This window comes from Ranitomeya variabilis, chromosome 5, assembly GCF_051348905.1.
Source record: "Ranitomeya variabilis isolate aRanVar5 chromosome 5, aRanVar5.hap1, whole genome shotgun sequence".
NCBI classification, from domain to species: domain Eukaryota; kingdom Metazoa; phylum Chordata; class Amphibia; order Anura; family Dendrobatidae; genus Ranitomeya; species Ranitomeya variabilis.
In genome coordinates this window covers 152,750,816-152,771,836 of record NC_135236.1, presented here as the reverse complement: position 1 = coordinate 152,771,836, position 21,021 = coordinate 152,750,816, and the positions used below count along the sequence as shown (strand labels likewise).

The window sequence follows — 21,021 nt, the reverse complement described above, 5'->3', positions numbered from 1 at the left end:
AGTGAATGCTTTCTCTGCAGTTCTCCTTGCGTTGTCTTTTGCATGTGTGTAAACACTGTCTCATGATATGATTGTCTTTATGAACACAAAACAAAAGCAAATCTTCCAGAAGTAAAATGTGGGCATTTCAGGTCAAATCTTTTTGAAAACCTGGTTATTTTCCTCAACAAAGCAGTGCTCTACATCCCAGCATGTACAGTACGCGCAGAGATTTTATTCTTTGTGAAACAATTATGCCAACAATGTATTTGAATTATTAATATAGAAATCTTGTGTTTGTATTGCAGGTATCCTGTTCACCATGCTGGTATTTGGACCAGCCTGTGGGTTTATCCTGGGGTCCTTCTGTACCAAGATTTATGTTGATGCTTTACTTGCTGATACCAGTAAGTCCATTAATATTCCATAATGACAATTATTACCAGTATCTGTAGCCCAAAGTCCCAGTGATATACCATAGCTCTTCGATACATTGTTCTGATAAAGTGTCATTATGTCACACACAATTTATAAATAAATATATTCCCACTTTCAACCCATTTGGTTCATATTACTCTAAAAACTGAGATATTTTTAACCAATTCTAAATTTTTAGCCAATTTCTATTTTTGTGTTTTCATTTTTCCCTCCCCTTCTTCCCAGAGCCATAACTCTTTTCTTTTTCTGTCCACACTGACATATGAGGACTTGTTTATAGCAAGACAAGTTGTACTTTTGAATGACACCATTTATTTCACCACATAGTGTACTTGAAACAAAATCCAAGTGCGATGAAATTGTGAAAAAAAACACAATTCTAACATATTTTTTAGGGAATTGTTTTTATGATGTACAGTTTGTGCAAAAATGACCATGCAATATCATTCTCCTCATCAATACGATTACAGTGATACGAAACATGTCCAGTTTTTTTTTTATTATTTTAGTGGCGAAAAAGAATCAGAAGTTTCCATCAGAAGTGCCATTTTCCGAGACTGTAACATTTTTATTTTTTGGCCGATGAAGTTGTGTGATTATTTTTGGCGGGGAGAGACAACGTTTTTATTAGTACCATCTTGCGATTGATGAGGCATTTTGATCACTTGTTATGGCATTTTTGGTGGAATTATGATGACCCAAAAAACTAAATTTTGGTGTTCATGAAATTTTCCTGTTTACAGAGTTTACCGATTGGGTTAATTTTTTAAATATTTTAATAGATTGGACTTTTCTGAACTTGGCGATACCACATATGTGTATCTTTTTTCTTGTTTAAATATCTTTATTTATTTTTTTTAGATTCTTTAAAACTTTTTTTAAAAAACTTTTTACTGTTCTTGTTAGCCCCCTTAAAGGACTTGAAGATGCAATTGTACTATTGCCTGTGCTATATGTAGCGATGCCACAGTATCGCTGCATATAGCCGAAATCACGGTCACCTTTGATGCCTATCCACAGAAAAGGTTTCAAAGGAGCTCCGTAATGACAGGCACGGTGGTCATAAGCTGACCACTATCTATCATGACAACCCATCTTTGACCTGCGATTGCGTCATGGGCGCACCGATGGGCGGAGTTGATGACACGCATTCACATTGGCACATGTTAAATGCCACTTCAGAGATTGACAGTGGCATTTAACAAGTTAACAATCATGGGAGGAGCACTGCTCCACCTGCAATTGTTAGGTTCAGGTCCTGGCTTTAATACACAGCCACCACCTGCCTGGTATAGGGTGAGTTCACTGTCTGAGCCCACTGCATACACCTGCTTCAGACATGTGCCATGTGTACTGCGGATGTCATGAAGGGGTTAAAGAAATATTCAATGATTTCTCAAATTTCGTTTTCATAATCCTGTATCTAGGATCAGCATGATGACTGTCAATTGCTGTGCCTGCCAAAAGAGACCCTATGCCCTTTTCCATGGAGGATGATCAGCTGATCAGGTCATCCATGTTGAGTATCAGCCACCAGATGGTCATTTCCTGAGGAAGAAGCACTTGACACTTTAAAATGCGTTAAATAAAAACCACTTGAATGAATTGCTGAGATTTGATGTCTTCTGTACACAGCAGCATGGGAGATATCCTCAAATTATTCTTGTCTTAATGCTATTGTTACTTTAGAACATTCTAAGACATGTTAGTGTAATCATTGGAAATCTGCTATAATGCTACTAGCTAACCTACTGCAGAGCAATACAAGGGCTTTGTAAATGTGTCCCTGTCCAAGGTGCTGAAATGTGCCTGCAGGTTCTTTTACATCATGAAAGACAGGAAAACAGTGGACCATTATCAATTTACCTAAATGATGAATTGTGATCTATGTACATATAGATGTGTAGACAGTCCAAAATATAGCATTTTAAATCAGTTTTTGTGCTTTGTTGTAGGTAAGCTGGAAATAACACCTGAAGATCCACGTTGGATTGGCGCATGGTGGGCTGGTTTTCTGCTTTGCGGTGCCTTACTCTTTTTCTCTTCTCTTCTGATGTTTGGATTTCCTCAGTCTCTCTCTATCTGCAAGGATAATTCTGAGGAGAGTGAGCAAACTATGCTACCAGATCGAGAGTACGAGAGACCGAAACCGAGCAATGGTGTCCTGAGACATTCCTCGGAGTCAGGAGAAGGAATGTCCTGCTTCCAACAGCTGAGAGGTAACCACATCTAAATTTCAGATTAATGTTATACATCACTTTATGTTTTCTTGTTAGAATAATTCTACTGGTTTATTGTTAATAATCATGGACATAGTCAAAATGATAATTAACAAAAGTATGGTAAGTAAATCAATTTACAGACATTGTGAATTGATATATCACATATAGTGTTGAGCGATACCGTCCGATACTTGAAAGTATCGGTATCGGAAAGTATCGGCCGATACCGGCAAAGTATCGGATCCAATCCGATACCGATACCCGATACCAATACAAGTCAATGGGACTCAAGTATCGGACGGTATCCCTGATGGTTCCCAGGGTCTGAAGGAGAGGAAACTCTCCTTCAGGCCCTGGGAACCATATTAATGTGTAAAATAAAGAATTAAAATAAAAAATATTGCTATACTCACCTCACCGAGGGAACCGGCAGCGTTGTTTGCTTAAAATGCGCGCTTTTCCTTCCTTCCGTGACGTCACGGCTTCTGATTGGTCGCGTGCCGCCCATGTGGCCGCGACGCGACCAATCACAGCAAGCCGTGACGTAATTTTCAGGTCCTTTTAGGCATTCAGTATTTTAAAATTACGTTCCGGCTTTGTGATTGGTCGCGTCGCGGTCACATGGGCGACGCAACCAATCACAGCAAGCCGTGACGTAATTTCAGGTCCTTCAGGATTTTAAAATTACGTTCTGGCTTGTGATTGGTCGCGTCGCGGCCACATGGGCGACGCGACCAATCACAAGCCGTGACGTCACGGGAGGCAGGAGACGCGCGCATTTTAAAATGTGCGCGTGTCCAGCCTCCCGTGACGTCACGGCTTGTGATTGGTCGCGTCGCCCATGTGACCGCGACGTGACCAATCACAAAGCCGGAGCGTAATTTTAAAATACAGAATGCCTAGAAGGACCTGAAAATTACGTCACGGCTTGCTGTGATTGGTCGCGTCGCGGCCACATGGGCGGCACGCGACCAATCAGAAGCCGTGACGTCACGGAAGGAAGGAAAAGCGCGCATTTTAAGCAAAGAAGGCTCCCGGTTCCCTCGGTGAGGTCCAGGCTGCGTCGGAGAGGTGAGTATAGCAATATTTTTTATTTTAATTCTTTATTTTACACATTAATGTTGTATTTTACACATTAATGTTGTTTCGATACCGATACCCGATACCACAAAAGTATCGGATCTCGGTATCGGAATTCCGATACCCGCAAGTATCGGCCGATACCCGATACTTGCGGTATCGGAATGCTCAACACTAATCACATAGTGGAACATTTATGTGTGGGCTTTATAGGGTGTATTCTATTTAAGTGGCTTTTGGCTAGTTTAATACACGGGGATTCACTCACTACTTTACCGAGAAAAATTGTTGCAACTTCTAAAAGAGTAGATATACTATCCTGAATTTTGGACTGCACATACTTTGGTTCATGAGAAACTGATGTTTCAAAGTAGGTGTTGAAAATGTTCACCATTCAAATCCAAGCACTCCTGAATGTATTGCGCAGGACGTCTGGGGTCATAGCTTAAATTTCTCGCTGTATGCTCTCTCGGAGTGACTGTAATTTTCGTGACTTGTTACCGAACATCCGACCCTTCAAATGACCAGAAAAGGAAAAAAAACAGTAGTGTTAAATCACTACAGTGACTTTGTACAGGTGAACACAACCTTTCTTGGCCACTTGTTGACACCTGGAATATGACATCCCTGTTTCCTGGGAAAACCTGTGCAACGATTTGCGTGCAGATGGCAGAAGTCGTGGTTTAACATCTTGAATTGTTTCCTCGGATATTTTTGGCCGTCCTCCATCATGCCTATGCTGTAATGTTCCTGTACTTTCCAGCTTATTCACCAATGATAGATTACACCATTTGAACGGTGGATTTTGACCTTCAAGCTTATTTAGAAACTCACTTTGGCACCTTTTTAAGGACTCAGCTTTCAATAAGTTTTCACAATGAAAACACGCAACTCCAAACTATATCTTTACATTTTTAACGAATGAAGAAGGAATTCAGCAGGAGTATAATGCAAACACCACACATAAACTATCGTACCGATGTGCAGAAAGGCATGCAGCAAGTCTCTCATAGTGAAGACGACCAGCGAGATGACTAGTTGACAAGACCAGTCGGTGTGAGGAAGTTTCTCGTCATTGTAGCTGAGATTCATTGCACTTTCACTTCTCATGAACCAAAGTATCTACAGTCCAAGTTTCAGTACAGCTGACCATCTCTTTTAGAAGTTACAGGATTTTTTCTGGGTAAAGTAGCGAGTTAATCACTCTAGAACAAATTTACTATAATGGATCCAAGGACACTGGCGTAGGATATATGAGAAATCTACGCCAGCTCAAACTCATAGATCTCATTTTCTGGTGCAAACACTGTCCAATAATGCACCAAATTTATTAAGAGGCATGCACCTTTTAGTAAATTTGACACGTCTTTTACCATCCTGCTTTTTGTTTAGGATTGGAATATGAAATGCCTGTATTGAAAAATTCTTCCTTATGAGCACCATTAAAAATAATGTTTTTAGTCTTTTTCGCCTGTAAATTTATATACAGTATCTTACAAAGATGTTGATTCATTTTTGGTTATACTTAGTTTACTTCATAGCAACCTGTAAATGCAAAGGATTTGCGTTTAGTCTGTGACCATCGTTGCACACGGGTCTGCAACGGAACTGAACAAGAAAAAGTATATTTTTAATTGAGACTTTTTGCAAAGTTGCTTCATTGTGCTAAAGATCTGTAGACTGAAGCAAAGAAAAAAATGGTGGAAGAGTTGGACAGACCAATTAATCTGTTGACATGACATAGACTGGTTATTCACTTCTACCTTTTTTTAAATGTATACAAATATCCAATTTTCGTCAAGGAATATATGTGATTTAGGGTTGAGGACAGCAATATCTTTTTCATAAAACAGAATAGTTGCATTGAAATCAGGACATATTTTTTAAGATTAAACTCATGCCCCAGAGAAATCATAACGGATCAAGGAGCAGCAAATGAAAACTTGTGTAAGTTGCCTGAGAACGTTCATTTCAGTACACTGCTTGTTCAACCTGCTGCTTTCCCTATCATAGAAAAATATCGCAAAAGATATCTTCTAAATCAAATGGGTAAGTTTTCAGATGAGTTATTACAATATTAGTCAGATATGTTAAAGGGGTTGCCTCAAGTTCTGTAATGAGTACATTTGCTTGTAAAAACAAGCTATATTGCGATTTATGTCTTATTAAAAATTCTTTCTGTTTTTAAGGATGGAGGGATTTTTAATTCTATAGTTTACAGCTCATTGCCTAGGCTATCGGCCACCCAGCTGTCTCTGTGCCGTTTGGAGGCTTTGTGCTTTAGATCCTGCAATCGCCACTCTGAATCTGGCCAGTCTCAGTCCCCCTGCACCTCTCCCATACTACAGAGGCAAAACTGCTTTTTTTAACAATCAATAATCAGGAGAATGACACCACTAGCAACCAGTAAGCCAGGAAGCATAGGAGAGTAGTGTGCTTCTGAAGATTGAAGATTATAATACTTCTTTAAAATAGTAACATTTAACTAGGAGACTGTATTGTAGATGATGAGGTAGAGGCAAAACACACATTAAGGCTCAGTGCACAGGTCTCTTCACACTAAAGTGTAATTATTATGCATTTTGTTAGAAATTCATTAAGCGTTAGTAAAAATGCTTCAAAGTCCAGTCTTGGTACTTGCCACCTTGCTTAACATGTCCCGAGGGCTCCTTTGTGTTCACTCTTTCAGCCCCATAAAGGAAACGTGGTTATTGCTGTATGAGCTTTTGGGTAACATCCACAGAGTAGCTGCTTTTCGGTGGAGCATATCGAGAGAATTGTGAACAAGCCAAGTTAGATCCCAAAACCAAAGAGCCAAGGGCAATGACAATTTTATATATATATATAACCAATGGTGTAGTCAGAGAATAGTCAAACTCAAGTTCAGATGCTCACACAGCAATGTCGGGCAGATACAGAAATCAAGCAGTCCAAGGGTTTAATATTCAAAAACATCCAAGAGTTCAACAGTAGCATAGCTGTAGAACAAAGCCGGGGCAGATACAATGTCAGTCGAATAATATGTGTATCAGGGTAGTATAGTAATCCATTTCACAGGGAGTGATATGCAGAATCACTTAGGGTGTACAGTACCCCAATGGCCATCAGACCCATCCTGCTGTTGGTCCTCTCGCTGGTCCTACATCTACCAGCAGGATCATTATCAGCACCAGTCATTTCAATAACCTTTTAAAATCTGCCCTAGTGATCTGCTCATTGCAAAAGAACATACTCCTGGATCTCTTAGCCATCAAGCAATACCGGTGGGGAAGTTTCATTCCACACACGCATTTCTCCCTAAGTGCAATATCACTTGTTACTTATAAAAATCAATGGCCAAAAATGTAACTCATAGCTGAGCTGTAGTAAGAGTCACCTTAAAGGAGTATCCAATACCTAAAATGTCCTTTCTAAATATCTATTTTTACACTTTTACCACTTTCGAAATTTGCTCTATAAAATACCCTACACTTCTCCCTATACAGCTAATCCCTTAATGTGATTTTACTTCTCTTCCTGTGACCTTTCATTTGCGATGAGTCACAAGTGAGGCAGGAGGCTGGTGCTGCGCTAAATTCACCACAGCGTCCCTAACCCCAGCCGCAACAGGACATATATCCTGGACCAGGCTGTGGTCACTTACCATAGTGTTTTTCGACATTGCCATTTGAAGGTGTCCTGAATCCATGGCACTTAGAGAAGCCGTGAAAGAAGTGACTGAGGTGCTGACAAGCTGCTTCTGTCCCAGCCGGCTGCACTTTTAGTGTCTTGCTGTAAAAGGAGACGTCATCATTGGGTGGTAATAGAAACAGGGTGAGTGTCATCAGCGCCGCGCCACAGTTTCTCTCATCATCCTGAAATGGAACATCATCAAGGCGTGGCACTGCTGTCACTCACATTGCTTTTATCACTACTCCTCAATGATGTCTTGTTTCAGAGTGTAAAGCAGTGGTGGCGGGGACAGAAGCCGATTAACCTCAATCACTTTTCCCACAGCCCCTGCCTCATGATAACGCCTCGTTTGAGACTCCTCTTAAACGAAACGAAACACATATAGGGATTAGATGGATAAGGAGAAGTGTAGGGTATTTTATGATAAAGAAAATGATAAAAATGCCTAAATGGTAAAAATAGATATTTATAAAGAACATTTTAGGCTTCGAGCTACCTCTTTAAGGTATAATTCAGGTGTTCATTTTTTTTCTTGTACGTGAAAAAAAATGTTCTCCCTCAGTGTGCCTGATCAGATTTTCATCACTGTTTGGTCAGTGTGTCGATTTTTATCATAAGTGAATTTCTTGTGTGCCAAAAAAAGTTTCAAAGCTCCTCCTACCCAGTACAATGTTAAAGAAGCCCTCCTTCCATCGAAGTTTTTTATCCTCTTAATATATTGCAGTCATCATATTATATAGCACTGTGTACTTACAATTGCTCATTTTGCCTTTCTATCCAGCTACTTATTATCTTAACTTTGCTCTATATAGAAACAGGAAGACTCTTGTCCCTGCATTTATCATTCTCCTCTTTACCTCCTGACCCAGCTGCTCCCTCCTCTCCCTGCCAGGGACTTTTGCAGTAACTTATGACTCATTCAGGCAAAACTGACCTTCTGTTTCTACATATAGCTTAGAAGGATTCAAATAGTCAGTTTTTAATCACATGATGTCATAGACCTAATGGAAAAAACAATAATTAGCTTGGTAGAAAGGCAAAATGAGTAATTGTAAGTACACAGTTCCATATAATATGATGATTGCAATATAGTAAGAGGATAAGCATTTTGATGGGAGTGTCTCTTTAAAAATAGAGAGCACATGGATTGCATCTGTATACAATCTGTAATTGTCATGGACCCAAAGATATACATGAGTGATATTGATCTGTGACTCTGATCATAATCAAACATTTCTGTGCAAAAATAAACAGAAACAAGTGATCAGCCACTTACATTATAGTATCTGTTCTATCCTTGAAAAAAATGGATACAACATAACTGAAAAATAAACAAATGAGGCCTCTAATGTATGACAGACTGCCTTTAATAACCCATATGTACAGACAAGACATGTAAGACAATGAAGGCGGATTTATATTGTGGAAATATGCTTCGATAACTTGGCAGTCAGAAATCAGGCATGAACAGATGAATTTGCTTTTATTTTTCACATTGCACCAGTCCTCTAGGATGTGCTGCTTTGCATGTTGTTTTCCACAAGATCTACCTTTACATGGACCCTCTAGACTTATTTTTTTTAACCTTAATTATTAGCCAAATTCAGGAGAACCCTTTATCCACCGCTTACTAATTTTGTAAATCTGAATTATTAACAACGGCCTGCTCTCTAGACTGTTTTCTATCCATTTACAAGTGCCTTTATTGAGAGCACTTCATCAATACTCGTTGTGAAGACCTTTGCTTTTTAGATTCTGCTAATTACTGTTTTCATTTCAGCCCTGGTATTGTACCTTTATGCTGCTATACAGTGGGGGAAATAAGTATTTTATACACTACCGATTTTGCAAGTTTTCCCACCTACAAAGCATGGAGAGGTCTGTAATTTTTATCATAGGTAAACTTCAACTGTGAGAAGCAGAATAAAAAAAAAAATCCAGAAAATCACATTGTATGATTTTTACATAATTAATTAGCATTGTATTACATGAAATAAGTATTTTATACAATAAAGAAACAGAACTTAATATTTCGTACAGAAAACTTGGTTTGCAATTACAGAGGTCAGACATTTCCTGTAGTTCTTGACCAAGTTTGCACACACTGCAGCAGGGATTTTGGCCCACTCCTCCATACAGATCTTCTCCAGATCTTTCAGGTTTCAGGGCTGTTGCTTTTCAGCTCCGTCCAAACATTTTCTATTGGGTTCACAACTGGAAACTGATGAGGCCTCTCGAAGACCTTGAAATGCTTCTTACAAAGCCACTCCTTAGTTGCCCTGGCTGTGTGTTTTTGGTCATTGAAATGCTGGAAGACCCAGCCACTACCCATCTTCAATGCTCTTACTGAGGGAAGGAGGTTGTTGGCCAAAATCTGATGATAAATGACCCCATCCATCGTCTCTTCACTACGGTACAGTCGCCCTGACCCCTTGGCAGAAAAGTATGATGTTTCCCCCACCATACTTCATGGTTGGGATGGTGTTCTTGGGGTTGTACTCATTAATCTTATTCCTCCATACACAACAAGTAGAGTTGATGCCAAAAAGTTCTATTTTGGTATCATCTGACCACATGACACATCGCGCATCTGGACTTTATATTTATAGGTTAAATCATATACACAAGATGACTGTAATTTTAGGCAAGAAAAAATTTATCCACCAAAAATATCTTTTCAATATACCATAATGCTGGAGATTACTGGAATTGAAAGTCCTATATTTATGGAGGTGTTTTGTTGAGGATATTGGCTTCAAACTTGTTTATTTCTCGTTTCCAACATAATTTTCATAGATTATTGTTAATGGCTGCACGTTGGCGACTACTACTTTTCTTTGAGATTAAGGTTTTAAATGTTAAGAAAGAAAACAGCAAAAGAAACAAACCTACTACTTTTCACCATTAGTAAAAAATGTGCCAATAATGAGTCTCACAGAAAGCAAGCAGCTCTCTTCCTAAGCAATTACTGGTACTGCCCTCCGCAAACAACATTTTCAATATTGTTTTGAATTTGGCAGCATTTCACCACCGCCTGTTCGAAGACAAACATTTTGGCTGAAGATTCTAGCGTCCTTGATGTTTTATTTATATTCTCATTTCTTATTGTGTTGGAGGCAGCTAGAGTACACTGCAAGACTGAGGGATTATTGTGTGTGTAGTCCACATCTCGCTGTGTCTCTGCGCTCTTTATGTGCAGGCAAGAAGTGTATGTTTAACTCCCACTGGGATTTCAACTTTCCAGTTTGAGAGCACAAAGGATTCTGCAATTCATTGCTGTCCCTGGAGGATACAAAATAACAATGCAAAGCAATAATACATACAAAACATATACTTGAATCAAAAGTGGTTGTACTTATTACCTACATATATAATCATGGTATCCAGAGAAAGGGTTTTTTATAGGAAAATCCAATCTGCACAATCAGATATGCATATCTGTAAATATATTGCGTATATAAATGTACATGCCACATAAAGATGAGTATTTTCATCACCCTCATGTCCATTTTATTCCATAAACCATAAATGTCCTATTGGTGAAAATCTCACCTCTGGGAACAGACACTGTAGTCTATACCAGCAATCCTCAACCTTTCTTACCTCGAGAGCCACATTTTGCTCCTAGAGAAAGTAGGGCCACATCCAGAGTTCCTGAATAATGACATCTAGTTCCTGCCTCCTCCACAGTACTGACATTCCAGAGCCCCCAATACTGGTATAATGACAGCCAAAGGTTCCCTATTATTTGTATTTATTTCTATAGCACCATTGATTCCATGGTGCTGCACATGAGAAGGGGTTACATACAAATTACAGATATCACTTACAGTAAGCAAACTAACAATTACTTACTGATACAGAGGGGCGAGGACCCTGCCCTTGCGGGCTTACATTCTACAGGATGGTGGGGAAGGAGACAATAGGTTGGGGGTTACAGGAGGTGTTGGTGAGGCGGTAGCTTCGGTAGTGGTGAGGAGGCAGCGGGGTCAGTGCAGGCTGTAGTCTTACCTGAAGAGGTGGGTTTTCAGGTTCCGTCTGAAGGATCCGAATGTGGTTGATAGTCAGACGTGTTGGTGCAAAAAATTCCAGAGGATGGGGAATATTCGGGAGAAGTCTTGGAGGCAGTTGGGTGTGGAGCGAATAAATGTGGAGGATAGACGGAGGTCTTGGGAGGACCGGAGATTACGTGAGGGAAGATATTGGGAGATTAGTTCAGAGATATATGGAGGAGACAGGTTATGGATGGCTATTTCCCTATAGAAAACACATCAAGGCAGTAAATTTAGATCTATGGATTCCCATGTTATCCTCATTTAGTATTCTTGTTATCAATCACTCCCTCTTTCTGGCAGTATCATCCTATATCCAGTTTAGCACTTAACTTTTTCTCTCCAACCTCATGGCCAATATATGAGCATGCAGATCTCTTCTATGTGGCACTGCTCACAAAGTCACCATCTGGAGACATTTTCTTCATAGCTACTTGGAAGAGCTGGTGATAATACACCAAACTGGCAGACAGCAGCGAGCACGCACCACGGGCCTGTGAGTTACATGTGGCTCCTGAGCCACAGATTGGGGACCCCTGCTCTATACATACGGTTCAGTGAAGAGGTGGCTGGTCTTGTAAGATAGGAATACCCCTAATATATTTATAAAGTGTCCATGCAACAATGGAATCTACATTCACCTGTAATACACCTAAAAAAAAGTGCCACAAAAGCACCCCATGGAATGAACATAATGCTGAGCAATGTGCAAATAACATTGCTGTGCACAGGTTCCATCTTATGACTCTTCTTTTAACTGCTTCAGGGTTTGGGTTTGGTTAAAATAAGTGGCATGCTCATTCTCTGCGCTGCTCTCTAGCAGAAGTAGAAAGGCAAAGCCGCCTCAAGAAAATGACCCCCAGCGTTTTCCTGAAGTGGCTTCTCCTGGCAAAACTTGGTGGCTGCGTTAACACTAAAATTACAGCATGTGCATATACCCTTAGAGTAGAGTGAGTCCTTAAAATACGATTTTAATTTTTTGTAAGTTGCCTTCATTAAACTTTATACATTTGGAAAGTCCTTCAGACCTTTTTGTGCATCTAAAAAAAATGACACAAACAGAAGGAATGCACATTAGAAATCTTGTCACATGCGTATCTGAAAAAGCTTCTGAAACCGATGCTGTTGGTGTTTAGGATTTGGACTGCTGAGACTGTTTCCCTTTTGTTTTTAATATTATCTCTCAGCAGTGAGCTGAGAGTTAATTAGTAAAGATGAGCAATCACTAAAATGCTCATTACTCGATTCAAATAATTTCTAATGCTCGGGTGCTCTTTTCGAGTAACAAGTATAATGGGAGTCAATGAGAAATCCAAGTATTTTTCCGGCGACCATAAAAAGAGGTCTGGGGAGCAGCGAAAATTTTGAAATGGATGGAAAAAGTGCTAAATGGAAAAAAATATATAATTTAAGCAAACCAAAATTAAATTTATTAAAAGATCAGAAATTTCAGTATAATTTATGAAGGAAGCAAGAAGTGCCAAAATTAGGGACTCAGAGGGACTTACAAACACCCTGTAATAGACATAAAGGAGGACCTCATACTCATTTTGTTTAAATTGTAATGTATTGGTACTCCTAGTCTTATAAAGGCTATTAACTAATTGCAAATGCTGCCAAATATTACTTTTCTTTTTCTTTTCAATGTTCTTTTTATTAAATTTTAATGCCGATAATCACAACTTTTACAACCAACAGCTCAAAGAAATGTGTATAAACATTACAACTATTATGACAAGCAGACAGGTTTCGAGAATGTCTATCGATCAATTTAGGCGTCTCTTAAACTTGAACTAGATATGAAATTATGAGTAAACACAGATGAGTACTTTTTTACCAGGAAACTGAATGTGGTTGCTTTAAAGTAAGAACTATAGTAAAACAAACAATAGGAAAAAAAAAGGGGGGGAGAAAGTAAAGAAGTTCACAGACAAAGATAGAGGGGGTGAACATAAGGGAGTGGAGGTAGGGGGGATAGGAGGGGGGTGCATCATGTTTTAGTTTTGGTGTTAGGGAGATTTATTCCCTTTTTCTGTCATTGACGTCCCTCTGAAGGCAATCCAGGGGTTCCATAGTTCTTTGAACTTTATATGTGTATGATTTACTAAGGACACCACCTCAGCCATGTGGTATAGCTGGTCTATTTTCTTTAGTAATTGTTGGAAATTTGGTATGCTCGTGGTCTTCCAGTATGTGGGGATTAATAGTTTGGCAGCCACCAAAATATTTTGGGCTAGGGTGGTAGCTCGTGGATGGCCAGGCCACACAGTTAAGTTCAGGAGTGCAATTTCTGGTGTTAATTTCACTTTTTTCCCTATGATGTCATGAATGGTTTTCTCCGTCAGTGACCAGAATTTACGTAAAATTGGGCATGTCCACCATATGTGAAGGTAGTCACCGTCTTCGGACTCGCAACGCCAGCATTTGGCATTGGAGCTCGTCCGCCAAGTCTGGATTTGTGTTTGTGAGATATACCATCTGGACACTACTTTAAAGGCATTTTCCTGGGTTTTAACACAGTTTGTAGGGCCATGGGAAAAGTTATAAATGTATTGTACTTGTTCTTGTGAGAACATATATCCAAGATCTTTTTCCCATTTTAATATGTAGGCTCTCTTAGGGCTAAGTTCTGTCAATAAGAGTGCTTGGTATATTATAGATTGTATTTTTGTAGGTCTAGATGACATGGAGCACAACGTCTCAAATTTGGTGGGTTTACGTGTCATGTCTGAATAATATTGTATTTTCTTTAGTGTATCTTTAAGTGTAGCATGATGCATAAAATTAAAGTTCTCCAGATCGGGTATTTTACATAGTTCTGTTAGCGGGAGGAGCGCTCCGTCAACTATCAACTAGTCTATTGAGATGTTTTTTGGCTTGTTCTTTTATTGAGTGTGCTAATATATCAGAGAGTGTTATCAATGGTGACGAAGGAGGGACAAGAATATGACAAGTTTTTGTCCAAATCTTTAGGAGAGCTCCTGTGAGTGGGTTAGGGTGAAGGAAGGGTGGGTGACTTTTTGTGTGAACCAGTAAAAGTGATCTAAGGGGGAGGGCGATAGTTCTCTTTCTATTTCTTTCGATTGTTTATCTTGAGTGTTTTGTATTATGTTTATTGTACAAGATAGCACTGCAGCGTAGTAGTATTTCCAAATATCAGGCGCCCCCATTCCACCTTTTGTCTTAGGTAGTGTCAGTGTACGAAAAGCTATGCAGGGTTTTGTATTTTTCCATATATAGTTGGAAAAGAGTGAGTTTACCTTGGTGAGAAAGGTGTCTGGGATATGTGTTAGGAGTCGAGTTCTTGCCACTGCACAGGGGGAATCTTGAGCCATGTCTGCTGCGGTCTCCCATTCTGCATTAGCCGCAGTGGAGTCTGCTCAGCGGACACATCGGTCCCAGCGTCTCACTGAATCTGGTACTGTGTAAAGGGTTACTGCTGCCTCTGCAGGCTCTGCTATTGTACCCTGCACTGGTCTGCGGCGAGCAGGCTTTTCTGGGACTAAGTCCTGCTTTGCACACACTGAGCATGTCGAGGGTAAGATCTCTCAATGAAGATCAAGGGTCACATGCTCAGGTACAGCAGCAACTTCCATTGGTCCTCCAGGAAGGTCATGTACCTGATCAAGTTATGTGGAAGTCTTCCATTGGTCCTTCTTGGAAGGTCCTGAAGTTGCTGCAGCTATAAAATGTTCTCATGACCGCACGGCCATGCGCTAGTGTCAATTTATGTATGAACTCAGCACCAGTGTGATCATGTGTGTGTGTGTATTCAGGGACCCGGCTGAAATAAGCCCCTAGAATGCTGGCACCTCCGGCGAGGAGTTTCATGTGTGTGTATTCAGGGACCCGGCTGAAATAAGCCCCTAGAATGCTGGCACCTCCGGTGAGGAGTTTCATGTGAGTGGATTCAGGGCTGGTGTATAGCCATCAGAATTCCCGCTCCACCGGAGAGGAGCTGCGTGTTTGCATTTGACTGCATGACCACCATCTGCTCAACTAAGTAGCTGTGTTCCCCTGTGAAGCTAACAGGGTACTGCATTCTCTTTACTAACGGACTCTGTGAAGTAGCAGAGTTCGTTTATACTACTATATTGTACCGCCATATCTAGCAGCAGGTTCTTTCCTGCACGGTGGATCCCGGGTTGCGAACGCACCAACTACTTCTAATAAATATATATTCGGTGCGTTCCGCCAACCCTAACAATATGGATGGGTAGAGTTTGGAATAAATAAGTAAATTTGGGTAATATCAAACTTTTGATCATATTTTTCCTTCCCATCCATGAGAGGTACGAATCTCTTCAGGACCGGATTGTTACAGCAGTTTGCTGCCAAATATTACAATCAGGGTGATCCATACACCTTTAAAGGCACCAACTGTAGGGCCTCATTTAAATATTGTGAACAAAGTGTAGTTGTGTTACTCCTACACTCATAAAAGCTCTGCGCACATTGAAAAGTCTGCCAATAATTAGAAGTGGGGTTATTCATACACTCTTGAAGGAACCAACTGGAATGCCTCATTAAAAGTTATGAAATTGTAGTTGTGGTACTTCTACACTCATAAAGGCTTTGTACAAAGTGCAAATCCCAGAAAAAAAATTATAAGTGGGGTCATCCAGTCATCCCTAGTCCTCAGAAGGACATAACTGGTGGGCCTCATTCAAATATTAAACATTAAAAGCACTTTATGTGCTGCTGTCATCTGGTGGTGTGGAAAAGTAAGGTCTAATCCAGGCTTTGTTCACTGTTAACAGAGTGAGCCTATCAGCACTTTATGTTGACAGGCAAAAGCACCTGCCTGTTATGACCCCCCTGTGGCACTAAAAACCTACTCAAACCAATTCAAGACCTAGCTGCAGAGCAGCACAACACCTCCAAGACACAGAGGGATAGCATATGCCAGATGTCCAGCTTTGATACCCAATAGCTGAAGGTTGCAGAGGAATTAGGGAGTATGCTGGTTTTGTCGGCCTTGATCATCTTTAAAAAATTTTCCATCCTTATCAAAATACCCGGTTATCAGGGCATGGATGCTGGGAAGGTGTCATGAAATTCGCCCAGGTCTTTGACAGTGTACCCTGCCTCTGCTGTACCTGGTGTGTCTCCTTCCCTTCTCTTCCTTGGTTGGGCAACGAAAGCTTGCTCCTAGTTGCTAGCATTGTCTGGTGGGAATTTTTTCAACATATCTTCCACAATGGCCTTCTGGTATAGCACGATTTTAGAAGACCTTGCCACCTCAGGAACAAGAGATTCAAAGTTCTCCTTTTAGTGTTGGTCTAGCAGGATGAACAACCAGTACTCATTTTTTGCCAAGATGAATCTAACGCGAGGGTCACAGGAAAGGCAGCGGTACATAAAGTTGGCCATACGTGCTAAGGTGTCTACAGTCAACCCTTCCCTGTCTCCACCATGATGACTACTATCCTCCTTCTCCATCTTTTCCTTCCAATTCCCCTCCTCAGCCAATTTACATAGAAAAGAAGGGAAGAACAGCCAGCTCCTGTTCCTCCGCCTCTTCCTCAGCCTCCATCTCCTTATTATTACCCAATCTGCTCTGAGCATATGAGATGAGGCTGGGTTTAGTAGTATCTCACCTGTTTCATGTCTTCTTACATCTCCACCTGGTCTGCATGCAAAACGTCATGTTTAATTGCCAGCAGCAACTGTTTAAGAAGGCACAGAAGTGGGATCATTGTGCTGATGATGACAACATCGCTGCTCACCATTTTGTGGAGTCCTCAAAGTTTTGGAGAACCACACGAATGTCAGACATCCACGCCCACTCTTGAGTTGCTATGTGTAGAGGCTGGTATTCCACAACTAGCCTCTGCTACTCACAAAGCCTAGCCAGCATGTGCAGTGTGGAGTTCCATTGCGTGGTCACCTCGAACACCAATCAGTCAGCTGACACTTGCATGCACTGCTGCTGCACTGTCTGACTTGCGGAAATGGGCGCTCACAATTTTTAATTTTATTTCCAAAGAACAAAATTTCACACAAGCCAAGTTCAACAGTCTATATGACAATAGTCAATTTTTGAATCAGTAAATTTGTACACCTGTAGGAGGACGGTTTTTGTTTTTGATTTCAAACCAACAAAATTTCACACAAACCAAGTTCAACAGTATATATGGCAATAGTTAATTTTTGAACAGCCAAATTTCTACACCTGTATCAAGGCATATCAGGTTTTTATTTCAAACCGACGAAATTTCACAGAAGCCAAGTTCTAGAGTTTACAGCTCTGGCACAAATTAAGAGATCACCACATCAAAACCCTGTCACGGGCAGTCTAATCTTCAGACATGAATCCCTTTGAAAACCTGTGGAATGTAATCAAGAGGATGATGGATAGTCACACGCCATCAAAGAACTGCTTAAATTTTTGTGCCAGAAGCAGTGCGAAAGATTGGAAGAAAGCATGCCAAGACGCATGAAAGCTGTGATTAAAAATCATGGTTATTCCACAAAATATTGATTTCTGAACTCTTCCTGAGTTAAAACATTAGTATTGTTGTTTTTAAATTATTATGAACTTGTTTTCTTTGCATTATTTGAGGTCTGAAAGCACTGTTTTTATTTATTTTGATCATTTTTCTTTGTCAGAAAAAAATACAAAATGTATTGCTTGGAAATTCAAAGACGTTGTCAGAAATTTTTAGAATGAAAGAACAATTTACATTTTACTCAAAAATATACCTACAAAGAGAAAAATCAGACAAACTGAACATTTTGCAGCGCTCTCTTAATTTTTGCCAGAGCTGTATATGACAATGGTCATTTTTGAACAACACAATTTGAACACCTGTAGCAGGCCAATTTAGGTTTTCATTTCAAACCAACTACATTTCACACAAAGCAGGTTCTACAGTATATATAACAAGAGTACATTTTTGGAACAAAAATGTTTTGCAAACTGTATTTGGCAAAGCGTTTTTTTTTAATTTTTTTAACCCACCGTAATTCTCCACAAAGGATGTTAAACTGTATATATGACTAATTGAATCCAGAAAAAAAAAGGAAGGTTTTTTTTTTAGTTTTCTCTCTCTTTAATCTCCTAATTTTTTTTATAGCGCCAACATATTCCTCAGCGCTTTGCAGTTTTTACACACATTATCATCACTGTCCCCAATGGGGCTCACAATCTAATTTCCCTATCAGTATGACTTTGAAATGTGGGAGGAAACTGGAGTACCCGGGGGAAACCGACGCAAACACGGGGAGAACATACAAACTCCTTGCAGATGTTGTCCTTGGTGAGATTTTAGATAGCAATGTAATGTAACAATATCTGTATTAAACTGTATGGATGACTAATTGAATCCAGCAAATGTTTTGAACCATAAATATTTTGAAAGTGTAGTGATGTACTTCTGCACTCATAAATGCTTTGCAGAATGTGCAAAGCCATAAAAAATTATAAGGAGGGTAATGCAGTAATTCTCTTCAGGTATCAGTTTCTTCTCCTTCCTTGGGAGGCTGGGAGGATTGTCTTCACCTGCTTCCTGGAGCCCAATTTCCAGGTACCTGGGCTGTTAGTGACCCATCTTCAGGTAGTGCTGGATCCCCTGACATGTAAAAATGGGTGACAGCTCTCTGTGCCACCTGCGTCATTGTCTGTTGCTGCCTAGGAGGAGGGGAACCAAAAGGACATTACAATCTCTTAGGGATGGTAGCCCAGCATCAAGGAGCCTCTCCAAGGCCCATTCATTTCCCAAGAAGGGTTGTCCTGCTTCCTTTTTTCTCAGATCAAACCCACCGCATACCAACAATATTGACCTTCCACTTTGAGAAAATGACCTTTGTTCCAGAAGTAAGCTCTTGCAGCCTTCAAGTCAAGTGTACCCCATCTACTACTTGCTGGTTTGAACGAGATGTGATGACGGGTCCCAAACCCTTCTATGGATCCCCATCTCTGCTGCCGGTTGTACTTAACAACTTCCCTCATCTGTTGATACCTTGTGGATAGCGATCCCACTAGCATTTCTCCATCCCTTGTCCTGGCTCGCATCCCTCTCTCTTCCGATGGATGAGTAATGTTTCAATGCATTTTTGGACTTTTATGTAACACAGAAACGTATCACAGATCATGTTTTAGCATATGGATGAGTAATTGAATACAGAAAAATGTTTCAAGATTTTTGTGAAATGTTATATAACACAGAAATATTCCACAGAACATGTAATACTCTATGGATGAGTGATTGAATGCATAAAAATGTTTCAACTCTTTTTTGGACTGTAATGTAACATTGAAATGAACCACAGGCCTCAAAGTAGTATATGGATGAGTAATTGAATACCAAAAAAATGTTTCAATGCTTTTTGGACTGACTGTTATGTAACACTGAAATATACCACAGACCACGAAATAGTTTATGGATGAGTAAATTAATACAGAAAAATGTTTCAACGCTTATTTGGACTGTTATTTAACACCAAAATGTACCACACACCTCATAATAGTGTATGGATGAGTAATTGAATATAGAAAAATATTTCACTTATTTTGAGTGTGCCACAGAAATGTACCCCAGAGCACATAATACCTTATGGATAAGTAATTGAATTCTGAAAAATTTTTCAACGCTTTTTTGGACTGTTATGCAACTCTGAAATGTACCACAGGCTACATAATAGAATATGGATGAGTAATTGAATACAGAAAAAAGTTTCAAGGCTTTTTTTGAGTGTTATATAACACCAAAATGTACCCCAGAGCATGTAATACTCTATGAAGGAGCAATATAATACTAAAAAAATATAAATGATTTTTTGGAGTGTTTTATACTGCAGAAAAGTACCCCAGAACACGTAATACCTTATGGATGAGTAATTAATTACTGAAAAATGTTTCAATGCTTTTTGTGGACTGTTATGTAAACAGAAATGTACCACATACCACATTATAGTATATATATGAGTAATTGAATACAGAAAAATGTTTAAAGGCTTTTTTGGATTGTTATATAACACAGAAATATTCCACAGACCATGTAATAGTATACGGATGAGTAACTGAATACAGAAAAATGTTTCACTGCTTTTTTTAACTGTTATGCAACAACAAAATGTACCACAGATGATGTAATAGTATATGGATGAGTAATCAAATACAGAAAAATGTTTCAAGACTTTTTTTGAGTGTTATAAAACACAGAAATGTTCCACAAAACACCTAATGCTCTATGGATGACAATATAGTCAATCTTTTCACCCAAAAAATAAAAATGTGGTCAACTTTCAAATTTAGATTTTTATCAATGGATTGCAAAGCCCTAATCCCAGCCTAGAAACTGTATTCAGCCACTCACCCTGCTCCTGGAACTCTCTCTCCCTCCCTAGGCGAAATGCATATTGTATCTGATACAAACATTAAAGCACAAGATTTACCCTTAAAATGGCTGTTAGGATGATGTTCAGCTTTAGCATCAGTATCACCACTACAGGACTATGATTCATTAAACTATGCATACACCCGTTTGGACCAGCACTCTCCCTCCAATAACAACTGTCAAAGAGCTGTGCAATGGCGTCAGTGTGCAGAGTCTGGTGGCGTTTGTCCTTTTATA

At 39.7% G+C, this 21,021-nt stretch overlaps 1 protein-coding gene across 1 annotated transcript in view; it reads left to right on the top strand.

The window, feature by feature from the left end:
* The window catches only part of SLCO3A1 (solute carrier organic anion transporter family member 3A1), a 656,353-nt gene that overhangs the window by 451,046 nt on the left and 184,286 nt on the right, over positions 1-21,021 (top strand). Inside the window, exons 3-4 of the mRNA XM_077263428.1 lie at positions 288-386; positions 2,373-2,636. Coding sequence (XP_077119543.1) covers positions 288-386; positions 2,373-2,636 — 363 coding nt within the window. The remainder of the gene's footprint in view (positions 1-287; positions 387-2,372; positions 2,637-21,021) is intronic.